This window comes from Salmo trutta, chromosome 8, assembly GCF_901001165.1.
Source record: "Salmo trutta chromosome 8, fSalTru1.1, whole genome shotgun sequence".
In the NCBI taxonomy this organism is placed as follows: domain Eukaryota; kingdom Metazoa; phylum Chordata; class Actinopteri; order Salmoniformes; family Salmonidae; genus Salmo; species Salmo trutta.
The window spans coordinates 39,480,273-39,499,833 of record NC_042964.1 but is presented as its reverse complement, the minus strand read 5'-3'; the positions used below and the strand labels follow the sequence as shown (position 1 = coordinate 39,499,833).

Genomic DNA, 19,561 nt, shown 5'->3' with positions numbered 1-19,561 from the left:
TAAACAATCCATACAACTCTAGGCACAACAATGACTTTTAACCATTTCCACTGAATATTTTATAAACACACATTTAAGCTACTTGTAGAACAGTGCAGATGCAAATATTGGTTACAGAATGAGTGCACCAGCTGCACAAACCCTCATTCTGTTACCAAACTTTGAATCGGCACTGTTTTTCAAGTAAATGTATGTTTGTAACATTTTCTGTGGAACTTGTTAACTTGTTTGACATGCATTTTAAAGTGAAAATTGAGTCCCCACATCACTCTGTTACTGTGGAGTCGCCCAGTAGCATTTGCTGGTGAAAACCAGACATTTTGTGAATGCTGTGTACCAGAATTTCATCTGGAACCTCTTCCTGTGGAGAGAGGAAGGCATGTCTCTCCTGCTCTGTCGACTCAGCGGTGTGTTTAGACATCACGTTAAGGATTTTCTCCCCTCACTATGCTACAGTGTGGACGACTGGCAGGCTCTGAAGGATCTCAGAGTTCATTCCCAATGTTGAGTCAAAGTCGGTTGACCAGATCCATAAGATGATAAAGTATGATCTTGATCGATTCAAGGAATTCCGAAGACAAGGTAAGCTTATTCTTCAGTCACTCATGGTTCAATATTTTTGAGTTTATCGCAGCATTATGTAACATTGTAGCAATGATATGTAAGCTGTTACTGTGTTTAGAGATGTGACTGATTGTATTATCATATATTTTATCATTTAGACCCAATCAGTTAAGCCCATGTGGAATCTTCTGTTGTTCCCAGGACTTTCCCTTAGAAGTGGAAGATTCAATGCGCAGGAGAACGAACGACTCATGAGTAACGTCAACGACTTCCTGGCTGTCACTGGGATTCAGAGTGCCTTTAAGCTCTTCCAAGAAGTTGAAGTGTCAGCACAGATTCCATGAAAGAATAGGTGTGTCATCTTGTAGCCAGGTTCCTTCGATTAGAAAACTTTATGACACAAGTTTTATCCCCATAACATCCCTGTTCTTCAGCATTGTCTACAGTGGCCAAAAAAGTATGCTATGGAATTTCTCAGAAAACTGATCTCACGTCTTCCTAACCTGTTCCAGCTGAAGGAATACCCAGGTCTTGGCATCAAATCTATATACGTGGGAGGAAAATGTTTGATGGCAGCAACTACAAGGGCAGGTAAGACGGGGCTAGTTACTATAAGGAAATGACCCTCACGGTCATAAACAGCTATGACGGCTTACGTTATGTTGCCTCTAAATACAGTGTACGAAAGTATAGTAATATTGAATTTACATTTTCTTCAATTAGTGTTCACAACTGTGCTGTTCTGATATGAACCACTTTATGGTTTGCTAATATTTGCAGACATTGAGGCACTTTGAATGCTTATTTCCTTGATTTCCTTACCGAAGGTTCACCGAAGAAGAACTTCACACTTTGAAAAAACTGCAGACGTTGCACGGCAACAAGTGGGCGACGATCTCAGCGTTGACTGGCCGAAGCGAATCGGCCCTAGAGAAACGTTTTGCTCAAATGTGTAAGTCATTGGGAACTTGAATCCGCATAAGGTGACTGACTCATCGCCACTGTTCGCCCCCAGCGCCTTAGTTATTGTTTTTGTCTTGTTGATGAAACGGAAGAGAGGAATGTCCAGCATCATGGTAAAAAATATAATCACAGTACATATTCTGCAGTTCTACCACGCGTGCAATGATGGCCGAAGGAAAATAACTGATGTTTGAGGTAACAACTTTGTTGTAATATCCCAAACAAATGTGGCAGTTTCACCAAGTACAGATTACAGCTTTAATATATTGACTCTGACATCCTTGCTGGACATCCTGCTCCACTCATCTTTTGGGGAAATGGTTGTTTGTGTTTGATGTGGGGCAATGTTCCCGCTTTGTTTGGTGTGTATTTCTCAGCCACAAACAAAGGTGCGTGGACCGAGGAAGAACTGAGAAGACTAATGGAAGCTGTGCGGAAGCACCTGGTGGGACAGGCAGAGCCTGGCAGTGGACCGGCCACCATCAGGAAAGACAAACTGTACAACAACATTCCCTGGACAGATGTGTGCCAGACGGTTGAAAAGCGCCACTGGTCCCAGTGTCGAATAAAATGGTGGGCAAGGAGTTTCAGGGGTAGCTGTTACAAAATGAAACCGTTCTCATTGAACCGTTCTCATTGATTCAGAACTTTTGTCTTTTAAGGCTGTATCTTTGATACAACTTTTCCAGGTTGGGTGTTTTGAAGCACAAAATGGCATATGGACAACCAGTATTCAGTGGAGGCACGAAATCATTACAGGGCAAAGTGGATTTGATCAAAGTGTAAGTGTGTTGATTTCCATTCAGTCTGTGTGATGGTGAATCTGTTTTTTTGATTCTTTGTTTAAGATGTATTAGCACGGTCTAGTGATGTTACCCTGGACCTTTCTGCACTGTCCTGATACACAGGACAAAAGGTAGACTTTGGTCCTGATATCTGCATGTGAAACTGTTGCATGGTAAATGTAGGTAGACTTTTGGTCCTGATATCTGCATGTGAAACTGTTGCATGGTAAATGTAGGTAGACTTTTGGTCCTGATATCTGCATGTGAAACTGTTGCATGGTGAATCTTGATTCATGTCATTTTTGACCTTTTCAGCTTGAATGCAATGCAGGTGGAAGATTTTGCAGATATCGACTGGGAAGAAATTGCTCACACAATTGGGTAAGAGGTTGTTGTTATTAAACATGATTTTTTTAGACAATGTGTCATGGACTGAGGGAGGTTTGCATTGTGTCAGTATTAACTTTTTGCATTTTCAAGTCTCTCAATACAACGCTGAGATGTCATTGAATTAGATCAATGCATGACAAAGCCTTTACAAATGTGTTCCATCTTCTAGGAGTGTGGAATGCAACCGTGCATGTCAGTGTGATGTAATGCTAACATTTGTGTAATTTTTAAGGGATGTTACGCCGCGCTATGTACAGGCACACTACTACAGGCTAAAGGTAGCCAACGTTCCGTTGTGGCAGAGCATGTCCTGCTGTGGTAGGTGTAAGCTACTCTCATACAAACACTATCCTCTTACTTTAACCTCTTATGGCTAGGGGGCAGTATTTTCACGGCTGGATAAAAAACGTACCCGATTTAATCTGATTATTAGTCCTGCTCAGAAACTAGAATATGCATATAATTATTAGCTTTGGATAGAAAACACTCCAAAGTTTCTAAAACTGTTTGAATGGTGTCTGTGAGTATAACAGAACTCATTTGGCAGGCCAAAACGTGAGAAGATTCTGTACAGGAAGTACCCTGTCTGGCCATTTCTTCCCCTTCTTTGTCATCTCTATCTATTACAAAGGATCTCTGCTGTTACGTGACACTTCCTACGGCTCCAATGGGCTCTCAGAGCCCGGGAAAAACCTGAATGACGTAATTCAAAGACCTGGCTGAAACACACGAGCGCTTTTGCTAAGTGGTGTATCAGAGGACAAAGGGCTTAGGCGTGGGCACTGGTCGGCCCCGCCTTTCTGTTTTTCCCTCTGTTTACAGACACGCAGATTCCCGGTCGGAATATTAACGCTTTTCTACGAGATAAATTGCATAAAAATTGATTTTAAACAGCGGTTGACATGCTTCGAAGTACGGTAATGGAATATTTAGACATTTTTTGTCACGTTCTGCGCCATGCGCACGACCGTGATTTACCATTCTGATAGTGTCTAGAACTCACGAACAAAACGTCGCTGATGGAACATAATGATGGATTATTTGGGACCAAACCTACATTTGTTATTGAAGTAGAATTCCTGGGAGTGCATTCTGACGAAGAACAGGAAAGGTAAGACCATTTTTCTTATAGTAAATCTGATTTTGGTGAAGGCTAAACTTGCCGGGTGTCTAAATAGCTAGCCCGTGATGGCTGGGCTATGTACTTAGAATATTGCAAAATGTGCTTCATCCGAAAAGCTATTTTAAAATCGGACATATCGAGTGCATAGAGGAGTTCTGTATCTATAATTCTTAAAATAATTGTTATGCTTTTTGTGAACATTTATCGTGAGTAATTTAGCAAATTGTTAGTAAATTCCCCGGAAGTTTGCGGGGGGTATGCTAGTTCTGAACGTCACATGCTAATGTAAAAAGCTGTTTTTTGATATAAATATGAACTTGATTGAACAGACATGCATGTATTGTATAACATAATGTCCTAGGTGTGTCATCTGATGAAGATCATCAAAGGTTAGTGCTGCATTTAGCTGTCTTCTGAGTTTTTGTGACATTATATGCTAGCTTGAAAAATGGGTGTCTGATTATTTCTGGCTGGGTACTCTGTTGACATAATCTAATGTTTTTCTTTCGCTGTAAAGCCTTTTTGAAATCGGACAGTGTGGTTAGATTAACGAGAGTCTTGTCTTTAAATAGCTGTAAAATAGTCATATGTTTGAAAAATGTTTTCGGATTTTAGAGGAATTTGTATTTCGCGCCACGCCCATCATTGGATATTGGAGCAGACGTTCCGCTAGCGGAACATCTAGATGTAAGAGGTTAACGAGTTGGGCAGTCCCACTCCTTTTGTATTTCTTGTTTATTGGATAGAAATAGAGAGAGCGCTAGAGGACTGGGTCAGATTCAAACCCATGCTCACAGCGGTAGTACACAGTGCCTGTGAGCCTGAGGCAGCGGCTTAGACCACTGTACAACCCCAGGCGACTACCCAATATTGTCAGTCGCTAGGTTTTTAGCATTTCATTAGAATAGTTGTGAATCAATAGGATCAGTGACGACATAAAGGGAGAAGAAATGTCACTAGGTCCCCCTTGACCGTACTATTTAAATAGAACGGTGCTTTGGGGAAGAGAGCTTTGATCTAGTCCCAAATCACACCTATTCCCTATAAAGTGCACTCCTTTTGACCATGGGCCCCGGTCAAAAATAGCACACTATATAGGGACTAGGGAACCGTTTACAGATTTTATTTCTATGCATTTTCTTTTCAGAGATTATTGACTTCCTCAACAGTAGAGTTCTCCCCAATTTTGAAGAGCGCCTCAAAGTTCTGATCAAATCAGGAGAGGTGGTGTCCAGAAATGATCCTCAAGAGCTCTTCCTGCTCTTTGATAATGAGGACGGTGACTACTACAGCGAGGTTCAGAACAGCTGATGAAAACAAAGCACGTGGACCTGGCTTAAGGCCCCACTGGGGGTAGCTGTGTGCCCCTCTGTCTCACAATTAAGGTTTCAGCTCGTTCATGGAGGTGGTTAATGATCAACTTATTTGAAGTTAAATGTTCATTTAGTTTTCTGTAAGACGTTAGTGTCATCACCCCTATAATGATTTAATGCATCTGGTGAATACTCAGATGAGTTGTATTATGTTTGTAAAATCTGACAGGTGACATTTTTATAGAATCCCATTTTATTTTTGAGAATAAATGTCTCCTGACTTCAAGTTGCTCGGCCTTGATTGGCCGGTCTTCATCCATTGCGAGCATGTTTTCATGAAAATCACTAAACCAAAGCCTCTTAGCTATTGACTACAATTAACAGAGCTGATAACTGTGTCGGGCATCATACATTGTATTTAGTTATGTGAATGTATTTGACTGCTTCCAGTTGTGCTTTGTTGAAGCTTTTCCGTCCACCGTCAGCATGTTTGATAGACATGGAAACCCAGTCTGCACAAGATTCTCAAACAGGAATATCTGAACTCTGCATGGTACAGAAGCAAGAAAACTTGTCCCATTTATTGCAAATGTAGTAATATACTGCTAAAAAACATGGGCTAACAGTGTTAGTGTAAGAAAAGGAAATTACATGAAGATTCTCACTTGAAGAAAACCGTAAGATCAAATCAGCAATAGTGTAGAGAGTATATTATCCATTACAAATTGGTATCCAGGGGCAGTCTAACAGTTGAAAGGGGATACCTAGTTAGTTGCACAAATGAGTCAAGTAGAGGCTTTGGGTGAAGTTGCCCCTAGGGAAAACCTCACCCTGGAGTGGTTCAGACACGGAGCCCAACCATGGCCCGTTCCATGGGATTACTGCTCCAGTACTCATGATCCCAGCCCAAGAACCAGCCAGTGAACGTGGGAGGCTCATGACCTTGCTGTAACTTCACTATGGGCGTACTGCTGTCCCGCTTGGTAGGGTCTGTCTCTATGTAACGAATGGCTGACCACAGAACAGGAAATAGGCAGGAGCAGTGAGGAAAGAAAGAACAATTAATTTAATGAAACGGCACATTTAAGTTCCCATCAGCACTTTTATCAGGTAATTATGTGATCTTGTTTTGAAACCACCATTGCTTACCTGAGGCTATACCCTCTGCCTTCTCCTCCGCATGAGCTTCACCTCCGATCCAAACAAATATCTGAAGGGTACATGGAAAGTGTTAAGCGAATCAATAGGTGTGCATTATTAGCAAAAAACCTGAGGCACGTTCAGCAGGGTGGAACGTTCAGATCGAAATATGCTATGTAGAACATACATGCCCCTCTGACATGTGGAATAAGGAATTGCGTTTTTTCTATTCATGGCATTTCTACAACGTTCGGCTGCTGAACTTGGCCCTGGTTGCACCTTGACAATCCCTCTACTAGTCACCTGTTCCCAGGTGTCCAAGAGCATGACATCATCTGGGGCCAGGTCTTCTTGTGTCATCTCCCCAGGCACCTCTTCAATCTGTGGAAATAGTATTGTGGCATTTTGACAACGGGCCAGGTCAGTGCACATTCAGGAGGACATGGAAATGGTTTCCCACACTTATGTATAAAATGTGGATCAAAGGCTATTTCATTAGCAGAAGAAACTGAATTTGTCCAAATGGATATTCAAATCATGTCAAACATGTAAACAGGAATGCAGCAAAGTAAGTTGGAAAGTGCTATACTACAGTTATAACAGGGCAGACTCACAACGAACTGGCCAGTTTTGTTGGAGCAGGCAAACAGGCGTGGTGGATGAACGTCCATTTTGTTTTTCAGTCTGGCTGAGGTACGGTAGTCCGCTTTACCTCCCAGAGCATCCCAAAAGTCATCTTGACACACAAACACATACATACAATTGTGGATCTGGAAGAAGGCGGAGCGGTTGGAAAAGCTTTGTCTTGTATCCTCATAAGTAACATTCTGTGGCTATTGGCTAAACATTTCCTAGTGAATTTGACTGCTGACAGGAAAACGCACCTGCTTCTTCACCCTCGGCCAGCTCTGAGGCCGAGACCCCTAGAAGGTCACTTAGCTTTTGAGCTCCATGCTTCTCACTGTCACTTGTCCCCTTTCCCACCCATATGAAGGAGGATGCCGGGGTCACCAGCACAAAGACATCGTTGGAGTTCAGATTTGAGGCAGCAACATCAACCTTGAGTGGAAAGAGGAAGAAAGGAGGCAGTTAAAATACTGTCCACTGGAAGTACTAACTACAGTTCTGCAGTAGCAAATGGACTGTAGTCAGCGTCACCAACAAACCAACCATACATCACAATGGCTGGCTACTCCACTATCTACTGGGGTGTATTAGTGTACACTATAGCAAAGACAATTTGTGATGCCTTTCTTATTGGACATGTTCAGATAACCCTTCCCCATTTCGGCTTGTTTGTGTCCGTTTGGATTGTAGTGAATACACCCAAAAAATAACCAAATAGATATACATACAAAACATCCTTTATTGAGCTTTTCCCACCTCACCTTCCATCTCCTGTTACTCACCTCTACGGCACGTGTGCAGCCAGCAGGGTTGGACCTCACCTGGAACAGCTGTGTGTCTGCAGCCTGGGCCTGGCCACCCTCTCTGGAGGTACCACCCTGGTGCACTACCATTGGCTGCCCCCCGAAAAGACTCATGAGGTGGGCGGGCTCCTTACCCTGAATCACCCGCACCTTCATTACGGTATAAACAGACAAATCAGAGTGAGTCAGATACCTGGCTTTAAACCTAACCTTCCCTCATTTCCATTTCATTTTACAGACCAATACTCTGACCCTGTTGATATCCATGACCATGGAAACGTATTCATATAGATCCAGCGTCTACTGACTAATATTGTTCAATTCTGTAATCCAGTGCATCTTGATTAAAAATGACCTGGACTGTATTATCCGGGGCAGACTGTGATAAATCAAAACGATCCAGTCACCTGTACTGCCCCTCCTCCCAACTCGTCATCCAGCTGAGCAGCCAAGATGGCCGAGGCGCCTATTTCATCCTGGCTAGAATCCACTCCTTGCCTGTGAAAAAGGAGTACTTTTCAAGTGCTATTAACATACATTTATGCTTAGGTTATATCATACAGTATATAGTTGTTTTAGATGTGTCTAATACAGTATGTAACAAAAGCCCTGGTGCTCATAAATGATGAAGCCTACTGTAACGATAGAAGGACGCTAGCAGTTTTTGCTGTAAGACTATGTAATAACACACAAAGCTTCCTGCTGTCGCTTCCAGAAGGATATTCTCCATTGTCTTTACCACATGTAGATGACCTGTCCGTTACGCCCTCCATGCTGGTAGTTGTAGAGGATGATGTAGCTGTCTCCCCCATAGAATCGTCCATAAGTGGAGGGCTCCACAGGCACCTTGTCAGCTCCCTCAATACGCCAGATCTACGGAGGTTAACAGGTAAACGCAGCTCTTACTAGTAGTTGTCCATGAATGGGAAAAAAGCTAACACCCCTTGCAGCTCTTTTCTCAAAAGCTTATTTGTGAGATTGTGACACCTTTTTGGTGGGTGTGCAGGCCCACAGTCGTAACCCTTAGGGGCTGTATCCCTTTACTAAGGACACATGACTACCCTAAACCTTGAAACACAACATTTAAGGGTAACTACCATCATACTATATGGTGTTTACTGAGAAAACCCCAGAATCCCTGCCAAAAAACCTGCTTCTCTCCATTCCCCTCGTCCACCATCCCATGCTGAGCCGCCATGGCGCCCGAGTGATGGAGAGTGGAGGCATCGAAGGGAACCTTCTTGATCTTGGCGATTTTGTTGGACACGTAGGCGGTTCCCAACCCCACTGTATGGTCCGCGTCACGCCAGATTTTGAAGAACTGCTTGAACAGAGGGGTCTCCCCATTCTCAGGTAGGATCTGGACCTGGGTGTGTTTCGGGTAGCCCATCTTTGTGATAAACTGTTCGGCAGCACTCATCACCGCACTTCTCTCCTCTTTGTTAGCATCCTTTCCTGTTTTTATTCCAAATAAACTCATGATTAAACTGCAAAGGCAGAAGAACTAAGTGACTTCCAGGCATAACAGTATTCAAAAATAGTGTCTAATCTAAGGGAAGATTAAAGCTTGGGGTTTTACAGTCAAAAGAAGTCAGAGACCAGCTGCTGAGAAGAAACCAATACCTTTCCAGACAAAGATCATGCCATTGGGGCCATTGTCCAAGATAAAGCAGTCACTTGACTCCAGGGCATTCTGTGAAAACGGGTTCTCCGATGCTACCATATCAATGCCCATATCCCCACTGGCATTAGACACCTTTTGGAAAAACATTTCAATTTAATATTAGTATTTGAAGGTATGCTCAAAAACTGCTTATTACATATTTAACGATTCAATTGTTTAATTCGAAAATGGATCTGACCTTGTATAATTTTGCCAGCTTCCTATTGGACACATCTGTATTTGTGTCATCTGCATTTGCCTCAGGCAACTCGGGTTTGGGTCCAAGAATCTGGAACGAGACCACGAGTCAGGCATCTCACAGCAAATGATCACCATTATGTTAAAAGGTAACTAACTATAGATGCTTATTGGGAGCATATAAACAATTGCATGATTTGAAGTGTATAGGAATGAACTATTTTTTCCGTCCCTTTCTCCTCATTGAAAGACTCACCTCCAGCATCTTCTTACATTCTGCCCCCTCGTCACATACGTACAACTCAGCCCGCCCACATCGTTCATTGTCACGGATATCCTTTGACACCTGAGTGGCCTTCAGCTTCTCAAAGTTATTGGCCTTGGAACCACACCATTGATAAATCTCCTGTAATACAGATGAGTGAAGATTATCAGTACAGTGGACCAAGTGTACTACTGTGGCTCTAACTCCTCTGCCTGTTGACGATGTTAAAGCATACAAATTACCAAGTATACAAATGATCTTTTACATTATTCATGACCAAAACAGTATTGGTTTCAAAGATTACTTACAGTAACAGCTTACTAACATGAGCAATGACTATACAGTTTTAGCCTGCATTGTACAAAGACAATTCCACTAAAATTTGCAAATAATTTCACTAAATTAAATCAGTATATGTTTCCTTGATTTGTACATACTGTAGATAGGTTGCTGTAGAAACTCTTATAGATTTCAGTGAACTCACGTTGCCCAGGTCGAGGATAAAAATGTCTCCCTGGTTGAAGCTGTCCCAACTGACTGCTACCTCTGTGGCTCGAACCACACGCCGACCCCTGACCTGGAGCACACGCTGCACCTTAACCTCATTGGACACCACGTGCTTGAACCCTGAAGCCACACCCCCTTTCTAAGGTAAAGATTGGGAAGATAATCAATAAGATAAGTGGAGGAGTTCTTGAGATAAGCAAATACATTTAACAAACTTATTGAATGTCTTTCAACATCACCCCAAAATGATGGTGGAGGTGCTGATTAACGGAATAGTAAACTGTGTAAAAATAAATACATTATCGCATACTCTATACATACAGTATGCTCCCAACAATTTAACAGGTAAACCAACGTTTTGGTCCACAGTACCTTCTACCCAGTACACAGTTCCTTTTTGCGTAGAAGGTACTGTGAACACTGAAGAGACTGTGTGCCAAAAATGTTGATTTACCCATTAAATTGTTGGGAGCAGACTGTGTGACTTCCTTTGTTTCTTTTAACTTGTTTTTAAACATTACCATGTACTTCAGTCCCGTTTTGAAGTAGCCTGAAAATGTTCTTGACTCGTAACCCTGCACCTCACGGTACTGAATAGGTTTGCCACCCAGGTAGTCATCCATTTGGATGGTAAAAATGGCTGCTGCTCCACTCTCATCTTGTGTACAGTCATCTCCTGCAGGACCAGAGAAATAATGATGGGTCACATTTCAAACATTATTTTCACAAATAATGGAATGAATTTCAATTTTAAAAGTGCATAAGCACATATCAGTGGGCTGAAATGTACAAACACTGTACAGCATTTCAAGAAATACAGTCTATTCGACCAGATCAGGTTTTACCTTGCCAGAAGTGAAGGTCATACTGTAGATGCCCAGAACGTTGCTTGATGGTATTAAGAACAAGGTATGCGTCCCCTGAGTAGAACCCGCCGTGCAGACTCTCTGGCACGGCCACCAGGTCCAGACTCTCAACTCTCCACACCTGGAGGCCAGACTTCTTCCCGGCCCTCTTAAACTCAGGGTGGTACGCCATGCTATAAAGATATGGGGCAGGAAAAACTTGCCAATAAACTTTGATACCTGTCCCTAGGATAGACTGGAATCCAGACGTGTTTTGTGCTAACATTCCACTCCGGACTGATAGAGTTAGGGATCATGAGTCAGTTAATAGTTCAAATAAGGTCTGTGGAAAGACACAGCAGTTAAACCAGAGATGTTCTCTAATGTTGATACCGGTTTTGATTTCACCACTCGCTCACAAATGTTAATATTATTTATTTAACCTTTATTTGCAAATAACTTGTCTGAGCAGAGAAAGAGATGAGGGAGTGCTCTCATATCTCCAGCCAATCAGTAGCATTAGCCTCATCTTGCCCAAGGGCTTTCTCCATTATCCTCCCCCACACGATACACTCGGCTAGTCCCCTCCCAAAAACAAAGAGGGGTGAGTGAGTTCGTTTTGCATGGCCCGGTGCCCCAGGTGGGTGGAGTTTAAACATTTTAGACCATTCCATTGGTCCTTAAGTGAAATCTCCACCCAACCGGGGCACCCTGCCATGCAAAACACTGGCCCATTGTTTCAGCTGGCAAACATTTTTTTCTTGCCTGGCTACCAATCTGCCTCGCTCCAGCCAAATGCCTCACCCACTAACATTTCTTCTCCATGATGACCAATAGAGCAGTCAAATTAAATTCAGTATGAGTCATCAGGCAATATTTTCCCCCTCCTACAATAAAACAACCTTCTGCATGGATGATGTTGTCATGTCAGCTGATAAAACATTATTTTGCCCTGGTTTAATTAACAGATACTAGTTATAGCCTTTGTGGGTTAACCTACTTTACTTTTACACTTTTCAAAAAACTAATGGACACAGATTAAGCCTAGTCCTGGACTGAAAAACACTTTAAAATGGAGAATCTCCATTGAAGACCCTTCTTAGTCCAGGACTAAACTTCATCTTTGTCCAGGAAACTGGCCCTATATCATGACTAAGGCTTATCTTGCAGTTTATAAACTGCCCAAGAAACCTCTCATGATTATTGTGCAAGGGAGTCATTAATCATGAGAGAAGGTAATACCTGAGGGAGTGACTACCCAACATCGCATAAATTAACATTTGAGAAGGAATTCAATTAAGAAATATTTTCTAATGTAGAGAACAACTGTATACAATTTAAATTAACATTTATTCAACATCCTATTAGAACATCTTAATTTTGTTTTAACAAAAACAAAAATCCACAACGACATATCATTGTTGTTTTTGACTTTCAATGAGGAAGGCAATCAAGAGAATTGGAGAACATAAGCGATTCTAAAGTTGTAAACGTTTAATGTCAACGCAAATCTTAATTAAAAACAAAGTAGCCTACCTGGTGTGCAATAATAAATAAACGATTATGCTTGTCGTTAGCCGCTGGTATCAAGAGGTTGCTCTGCGATAAAGTGACACCGCGCTTCCGTAGATGTGCTGGATAAAATGACTGTATGGGCGACTCCCTTCTACACCAGGTACAGGTAACTGCCAAAATAAAGGAAACGCCAACATAAATCGTCTTAATAGGTCATTGGGCCACCATGGCTGCGTTTAGACAGCCCAGTTCTGATATTTTCCCCACTAATCGGTATTTAAAACCAATCACAAAATATGTTTTTCAGAGTTGATCTGATTGGTCAAAATTTGTGAATAAAGATCAGATTTGTGCTTCAGGTGTAAATGCAGCCGATGACCCGATAGCTTCAATGCACTTGGCATACATTCTACAAGTGTCTGGACCTCTATTGGAGGGATGTTACACCATTCTTCCACAATTTGGTGTTTTGTTGATGGTGGAGGAAAACGCTGCTCCAGAATCTCCCATAAGTGTTTAATTGGGTTGAGATCTGGTGACTGAGACCGCTATCCCTAGTAAAAAATAAAATAATCCTATAGTATTCCAATAAAACAATTATATTAGAATCCAAAAGAAAGATCTATCAGATCAGATTGTATCTTATTGGAGTCCAATAGGACTGGTTCCAAAATCTGATAGGATTTCAATTTAAAAAATCCTGAATCCAAAAGTAAATCCTATAGTGGAGCACCCCGTATTATCGGCTATTCAGCAGCGTTTCAGAAATATATTACCTTCAACAGTGTTATCTTGTGATCAAGCCATCAATGTTTTGAGATTATTGGGGTCGTAAAAATGTTTGCTAACGGGTTAGCAATTAGCATGTTTGACATTTCAGTGGAAATACTACTAGGCCTACAATCAACTTTTTGATAAACCGTTTAGCAAAACAATAGGTCCCGTATTATCGGCATACGGAAGCCAGTTATTTTCCACCTTACTATTTTGTTAAATTACAATATATCAGTTTAATTTTGATCTAAAAAAATAGACACCAACCTCGTATCCGATGTGTGTACTAGATAGTTGGCTAGCCTTCCAGTAAAAAAAAATCTTAATTGTAGGTCAACGTTTCATTGCGTAGGCAGGTGTTGTGCAGAAAATCTCCCCCCTGCCAGCAATCTGCAACCCTTCGCGTGAACGCGCACACACTAAATTCTTCATTGCTGAGACTTGCTTGCTAGTTGAGATTTCACTAGTAATTTCTGCAGTTTTCGGTTTGGCTATTTGTTTCAAGTGTATTAGTCTATAAATAAATCTCTGCCAAAATTCGCAATCTCTCCCATGTCTTATTCGACTAGTAGTTGTTCTGAAATGTTTACTGCTTGCCTACATGTACAGAAGTCAGAAGTTTACATACACTTAGGTTGGAGTCATTAAACATCGTTTTTCAACCACTCCACAAATTACTTGATAACAAACTATAGCTTTGGCAAGTCGGTTAGGACATCTACTTTGTGCATGACACAAGTCATTTTTCCAACAATTGTTTACAGACAGATTATTTCACTTATAATTCACTGTATCACAATTCCAGTGGGTCAGAAGTTTACATACACTAAATTGACTGTGCATTTAAACAGCTTGGACAATTCCAGATAATGATGTCATGGCTTTAGAAGCTTCTGATAGGCTAATTGAAATAATTGTAGTCAATTGGAGGTGTACCTACATTTACGTTTACGTCATTTAGCAGACGCTCTTATGGATGTATTTCAAGGCCTACCTTCCAACCCAGTGCCTCTTTGCTTAACATCATGGGACAATCATAAGAAATCAGCCAAGAGGGAGGCTTGCAAGCCGAAGAACACCATCCCAACCGTGAAGCACAGGGGTGGCAGAATCATGTTGTGGGGTTGCTTTGCTGCAGGAGGGACTGGTGTACTTCACAAAATAGATGGCTTCATGAGGTAGGAAAACTATGTGGATATATTGAAGCAACATCTCAAGACATCAGTCAGGAAGTTAAAGCCCCTGTGGCAACAATTTTGGACCCCCTTGTGGCCCCCTTAAATGTGGAGTATGAAATCATTTTTACATAACTATTTTTTGCTATCGTTTTATTTTTTACATCCATTATTAGACAGTAGCAACGCGGAACACTAATGATTATGAACATGGTCTTTTGCCTGCAATTGCCTGCAATGCAGTGAAGAAAACGATATGACAACAATAACGTCTAATGTAACTGGCCCCTCTAACAGTACAACTGGCCCCAGCTTGGCCCCCCCCCAGTTGAAATGGTCTAAAACTGCCACTGATCCTAACTGACCTAAGACAGGGAATTTTTACTAAGATTAAATATCAGGAATTGTGAAAAACAAATGTATTTGGCTAAGGTGTATGTAAACTTCCGACTTCAACTGTATGTTTAGTATAACACATACATTAATTATTAATTTCGGTTGCCTATCCTGACGTGAATTTTGTTCTATAGAAAGTATTTGGCTCTAGTGACAAAATTAAGGAAATTAGAAGAATTTCAGTAGAAATCCTCCCCACTTCTATCTTGGGACTGCAAGGCCTTGCACTTTTCAGAATCATTTGGTGACCTATCATGTCCTCTGATGTGTGCCACGGGAAGTATAAGACTCTAGTCACAAAAGGAAGTGGTTATTTCAGCAATAATAGTTTTCAGAGCCCTGTACTGTTCTCTCTACCCATCCCTCAATCCTCCATCCCATCATGCTTTTCCTTCTTATGGCTTTTCCTACATTTTTTTTAAACACCTTTTCTGTTTTAGTTTTGAAGAATGTAGGTACAGTAGTAATAATAATAATAATAATAATAAATAAAAAAGTTGTACTCCGGGCAAAAAAGAAAGTTCAAATATAAACTCAGCAAAAAAAGAAACGTCCCTTTTTCAGGACCCTGTCTTTCAAAGATAATTCGTAAAAATCCAAATAACTTCACAGATCTTGATTGTAAAGGCTTTAAACTCTGTTTCCAATACTTGTTCAGTGAACCATAAACAATTAATGAACATGCACCTGTGGAACGGTCGTTAAGACACTAACAGCTTACAGACGGTAGGCAATTAAGGTCACAGTTATGAAAACTTAGGACACTAAAGAGGCCTTTCTACTGACTCTGAAAAACACCAAAAGAAAGATGCCCAGGGTCCCTGCTCATCTGCGTGAACGTGCCTTAGGCATGCTGCAAGGAGGCATGAGGACTGCAGATGTGGGCAAGGCAATAAATTGCAATGTCCGTACTGTGAGACGCCTAAGACAGCGCTACAGGGAGACAGGACGGACAGCTGATCGTCCTCGCAGTGGCAGACCACGTGTAACAACACCTGCACAGGATCGGAACATCACACCTGCGGGACAGGTACAGGATGGCAACAACAACTGCCCGTGTTACACCAGGAATGCACAATCCCTCCATCAGTGCTCAGACTGTCCGAAGACATCCTCCTCCCTCATGTGGTACCCTTCCTGCAGGCTCATCCTGACATGACCCTCCAGCATGACAATGCCACCAGCCATACTGCTCGTTCTGTGCAGGATTTCCTGTAAGACAGAAATGTCAGTGTTCTGCCATGGCCAGTGAAGAGCCCGGATCTCAATCCCATTCATCACGTCTGGGACCTGTTGAATCGGACGGCGAGGGCTAGGACCATTCCCCTCAGAAATGTCCGGGAACTTGCAGGTGCCTTGGTGGAAGAGTGGGGTAACATCTCACAGCAAGAACTGGTAAATCTGGTGCAGTCCATGAGGAGGAGATGCACTGCAGTACTTAATGCAGCTGGTGGCCACACCAGATACTGACTGTTACTTTTGATTTTGACCCCCCTTTGTTCAGGGACACATTATTCCATTTCTGTTAGTCACATGTCTGTGGAACTTGTTCAGTTTATGTCTCAGTTGTTGAATCTCATGTTCATACAAATATTTACACATGTTAAGTTTGCTGAAAATAAATGCAGTTTTTTTTTGCTGAGTTTATGTCAACATGAGTACATATCCATAATCAGTTAACTGTTATTTTTTTCTCTATTATAAGAAAAAAATGTAATAATATGATAAACAAAACTATGACTGAATGTGCCTCCATGAAGAATCCCCTCCCCAATAGGTCCCTTCGCCCTCAATAGGACAGCCCCAGCACCTCCACCATCTCCATCAACCTCCCCCCACCCCTCAACCACAAAACACAATAATGATAATAATAGAAATTAAAATATATACCAAGATATACACACATGTACATATACATAAACTTATTCACAGGACACTCAACTTATCTATTTTCCTACATCATATATGGAGGTGACATTTCCACCTGGATGACAGCACATAATCAGCAAGACAGCGATGCTCTTCATCCGAGGGAATGCCTGCCCATTCTCAGATGTTAGATCATCCGAGATGATCACGTCATTTACATTCCAGCCCTAACCTGTACGTTCGGCTTCTTCCGCTACACCATCCAGCGATGCCCCCAAGATGCTAAGTCAGAGCCTTGTCAGCTCCAGATTTGACTACTTCAACTCACACCCTGCTGGACTGCCTTCTTTCTCAGATTCCCCTCCACTGATTTGCACCCAGGTCGGGCTCCCTATTGCAGCTCACATTATGTTCAGGATTCTAATTCTAGTCTACAAGGCCAGAAAATGACCAGCTCCTTAATACCTCTCGGCCTGGATAGTGCTGTACTGTTGTTCTTTCTCTGTGATCTACAATTGCGGCATTCTTGAAGTTGTCTTCTCTTTAAGGGTTGAGTGGACAATCACCAAGACTTCGCTGTGTACTGTTACCTAATTGGTTGAATGAGTTGAGCTGCAGGCATCATAACTGCAAAGTCCCTTGCTGTTTGTAAATGCTGATTCAATAGCCACTTATTCAAAAAGCCCTTTGATACTGATTTACTTTTGTACTAGGAATACACTTCTTCTACCTGTTGCTCTGTTTATAATAAAAACATATGTTTGTTGTGCTTTGACTCTAGCAGTGAACAGGTTAGGTAGCAGTTTTCTACTTGTCATATGGCATATAATATACTGTATATGTTACATTTTAGAATATGGTAGATTCCATCATGAAATACAACATTTACCATAACATTATTTTATGGTTTCAGCACATATTGTACAAATTGATAACTTAAAAATAAATTTGATTTGCTAAAGTTACATTGATTCTCCCCTGATCCTATTTATTCTCCCCTGTCCTTATTTCTAAATGTAGTTAACCTCAAATGATACAACAGGTTTGGTTTGTCTTTTTAAACATAAGATATGGTATTGTCTTGCCTCACAGATATCATGATATACAATAAAGACAGAATGAACTGATGTATTTTCCATCACTTTGGCTTGTCCAAAATCCAACGCATACCACATACACTTATTCTTCTTCTGACTATAAGGTGATATGGCTACACTGCTATGAAAAACATGCTGTATATTATCAGCATCACAGTTGTGGATTATAAAGATTGTATTTACATGTTTTTGTGTGCTAATATTTGCGTATTATCTTTATTTTCTTAAACATTACAAAATGCTTCTAAAATAAATGTTTATTTATACTTGAATTTGGTTTTCTGTGGCACACACTACCGGTCAACATGAGCTACCAAAATGATTATGAAGTGTGCCAGGCCTTGCAGTCCCAAGACAGAAAGGGGGAGGGGAATTTTGGGCGAAATCCCCCCCCCCTTCTAATTTCCTTAATTTTGTCACGACAGTCAAATACTTTCTGTGGCACACATCAGTCACATACTTTCTATAGAACAAGCTTCACGTCAGGATAGGCAACCAAAATGAATAATTAATGTATGTGTGTTATACTAAACAGAGGGAGTAAAATGTAGGCAAGCAATAAACATTTCAGAACAACTACTAGTCGAATAAGACATGGGAGAGATGACTAATTTTGGCAAAGAGATTTATTTATAGACTAATACACTTGAAACAAATAGTCAAACCGAAAACTGCAGACATTACTAGTGAAATCTCAACTAGCAAGGAAGTCTCAGCAATGAAGAATTGTACAATCTGGCCCAGTTGATATTATGATTTTAATTTGGTAACATCACACAGTGTGACATGTAATAATCGTAATAGACTGAATCCGACGTACAGTGTGGGAAGGCCTTTAACCGGAGCACAATCTCCATATCTTTACCTACGCACACCTCTCAACCTATTCAACACACCACCACAATATGGGAGGGATTCAAGGATGCAAGTTCATTTGCAGTATGACCAATAGAAAAATCCTCTCAGATTTTGGAACTAGTCCTATTGGACTCCTATGGGATTATATCCTATAGGATTTCATCTACAAGAAACCAACAGAACAATCCTATCAGATTTTGGTACCAGTCCTATTGGACTCTTTACCATTCTATCCTATAGGATTTTATCCTATACGATTCCAATACAAGATACCAATATACAAATCCTGTCAGATTTTGGAACCAGTCTTATTGGACTCCTATAGGATTTGATCATTTTATCATCCATCACATAAATGGTCACATAAACTCAATCACATCGGATCATTGTTTTTGCCACCACTGTTAGAAGCAGGTGTGCAAGCCGGCTGTGTAACGTGAGCCTCTGCTGGCTGGACTAAAACATTTTCATCCTGAAGTTGTCTGACCACCCACTGCCCGCCCGCAGCATGAACCATTCCGACCGTATTGATCTATTTGATACCATTCCACTAATTCCGCTTCAGCCACCACCACGATCCTGTCCTCCCCTATTAAGGTGACACCAAACTCCTGTGACACACACACACACACACACACAATTCTACACAAGCATAGACACACACACACAAATCAAAATCAAATCAAATTTA

The 19,561-nt window shown here is 41.3% G+C and overlaps 2 protein-coding genes across 4 annotated transcripts; one reads left to right on the top strand and one right to left on the bottom strand.

Annotated features, from left to right (window-relative positions):
- The first annotated feature begins 339 nt into the window (after positions 1 to 339).
- On the top strand, positions 340 to 5,424 carry LOC115198887 (transcription termination factor 1-like). 2 transcript variants are annotated; one of them, XM_029761281.1, is made up of 9 exons: positions 340 to 582; positions 766 to 916; positions 1,077 to 1,155; positions 1,392 to 1,516; positions 1,905 to 2,100; positions 2,217 to 2,309; positions 2,628 to 2,693; positions 2,935 to 3,020; positions 4,973 to 5,424. In XM_029761281.1, the coding sequence occupies exons 3-9, from the start codon at positions 1,127 to 1,129 to the stop codon at positions 5,134 to 5,136; spliced, it is 759 nt and encodes a 252-aa protein (XP_029617141.1). In that variant the 5' UTR covers positions 340 to 582; positions 766 to 916; positions 1,077 to 1,126; the 3' UTR covers positions 5,137 to 5,424. The 2 variants fall into 2 exon arrangements, 1 of the variants encoding a protein (XP_029617141.1); XR_003879311.1 differs by lacking the exon at positions 340 to 582 and having other exon boundaries at positions 617 to 916; positions 2,190 to 2,309.
- Positions 5,374 to 13,819, bottom strand: LOC115198886 (gelsolin). 2 transcript variants are annotated; one of them, XM_029761279.1, is made up of 17 exons: positions 13,743 to 13,819; positions 12,723 to 12,871; positions 11,187 to 11,380; positions 10,863 to 11,017; positions 10,319 to 10,480; positions 9,826 to 9,975; positions 9,571 to 9,660; positions 9,332 to 9,464; positions 8,859 to 9,163; positions 8,448 to 8,581; positions 8,116 to 8,206; positions 7,688 to 7,858; positions 7,163 to 7,337; positions 6,893 to 7,014; positions 6,582 to 6,659; positions 6,288 to 6,348; positions 5,374 to 6,149 (listed from the first exon to the last, which is right to left on the bottom strand). In XM_029761279.1, the coding sequence occupies exons 3-17, from the start codon at positions 11,377 to 11,379 to the stop codon at positions 5,980 to 5,982; spliced, it is 2,190 nt and encodes a 729-aa protein (XP_029617139.1). In that variant the 5' UTR covers position 11,380; positions 12,723 to 12,871; positions 13,743 to 13,819; the 3' UTR covers positions 5,374 to 5,979. The 2 variants fall into 2 exon arrangements, with proteins under 2 accessions (XP_029617139.1, XP_029617140.1); XM_029761280.1 differs by lacking the exon at positions 12,723 to 12,871 and having other exon boundaries at positions 13,743 to 13,816.
- Between the last annotated feature and the right edge of the window lie 5,742 nt (positions 13,820 to 19,561).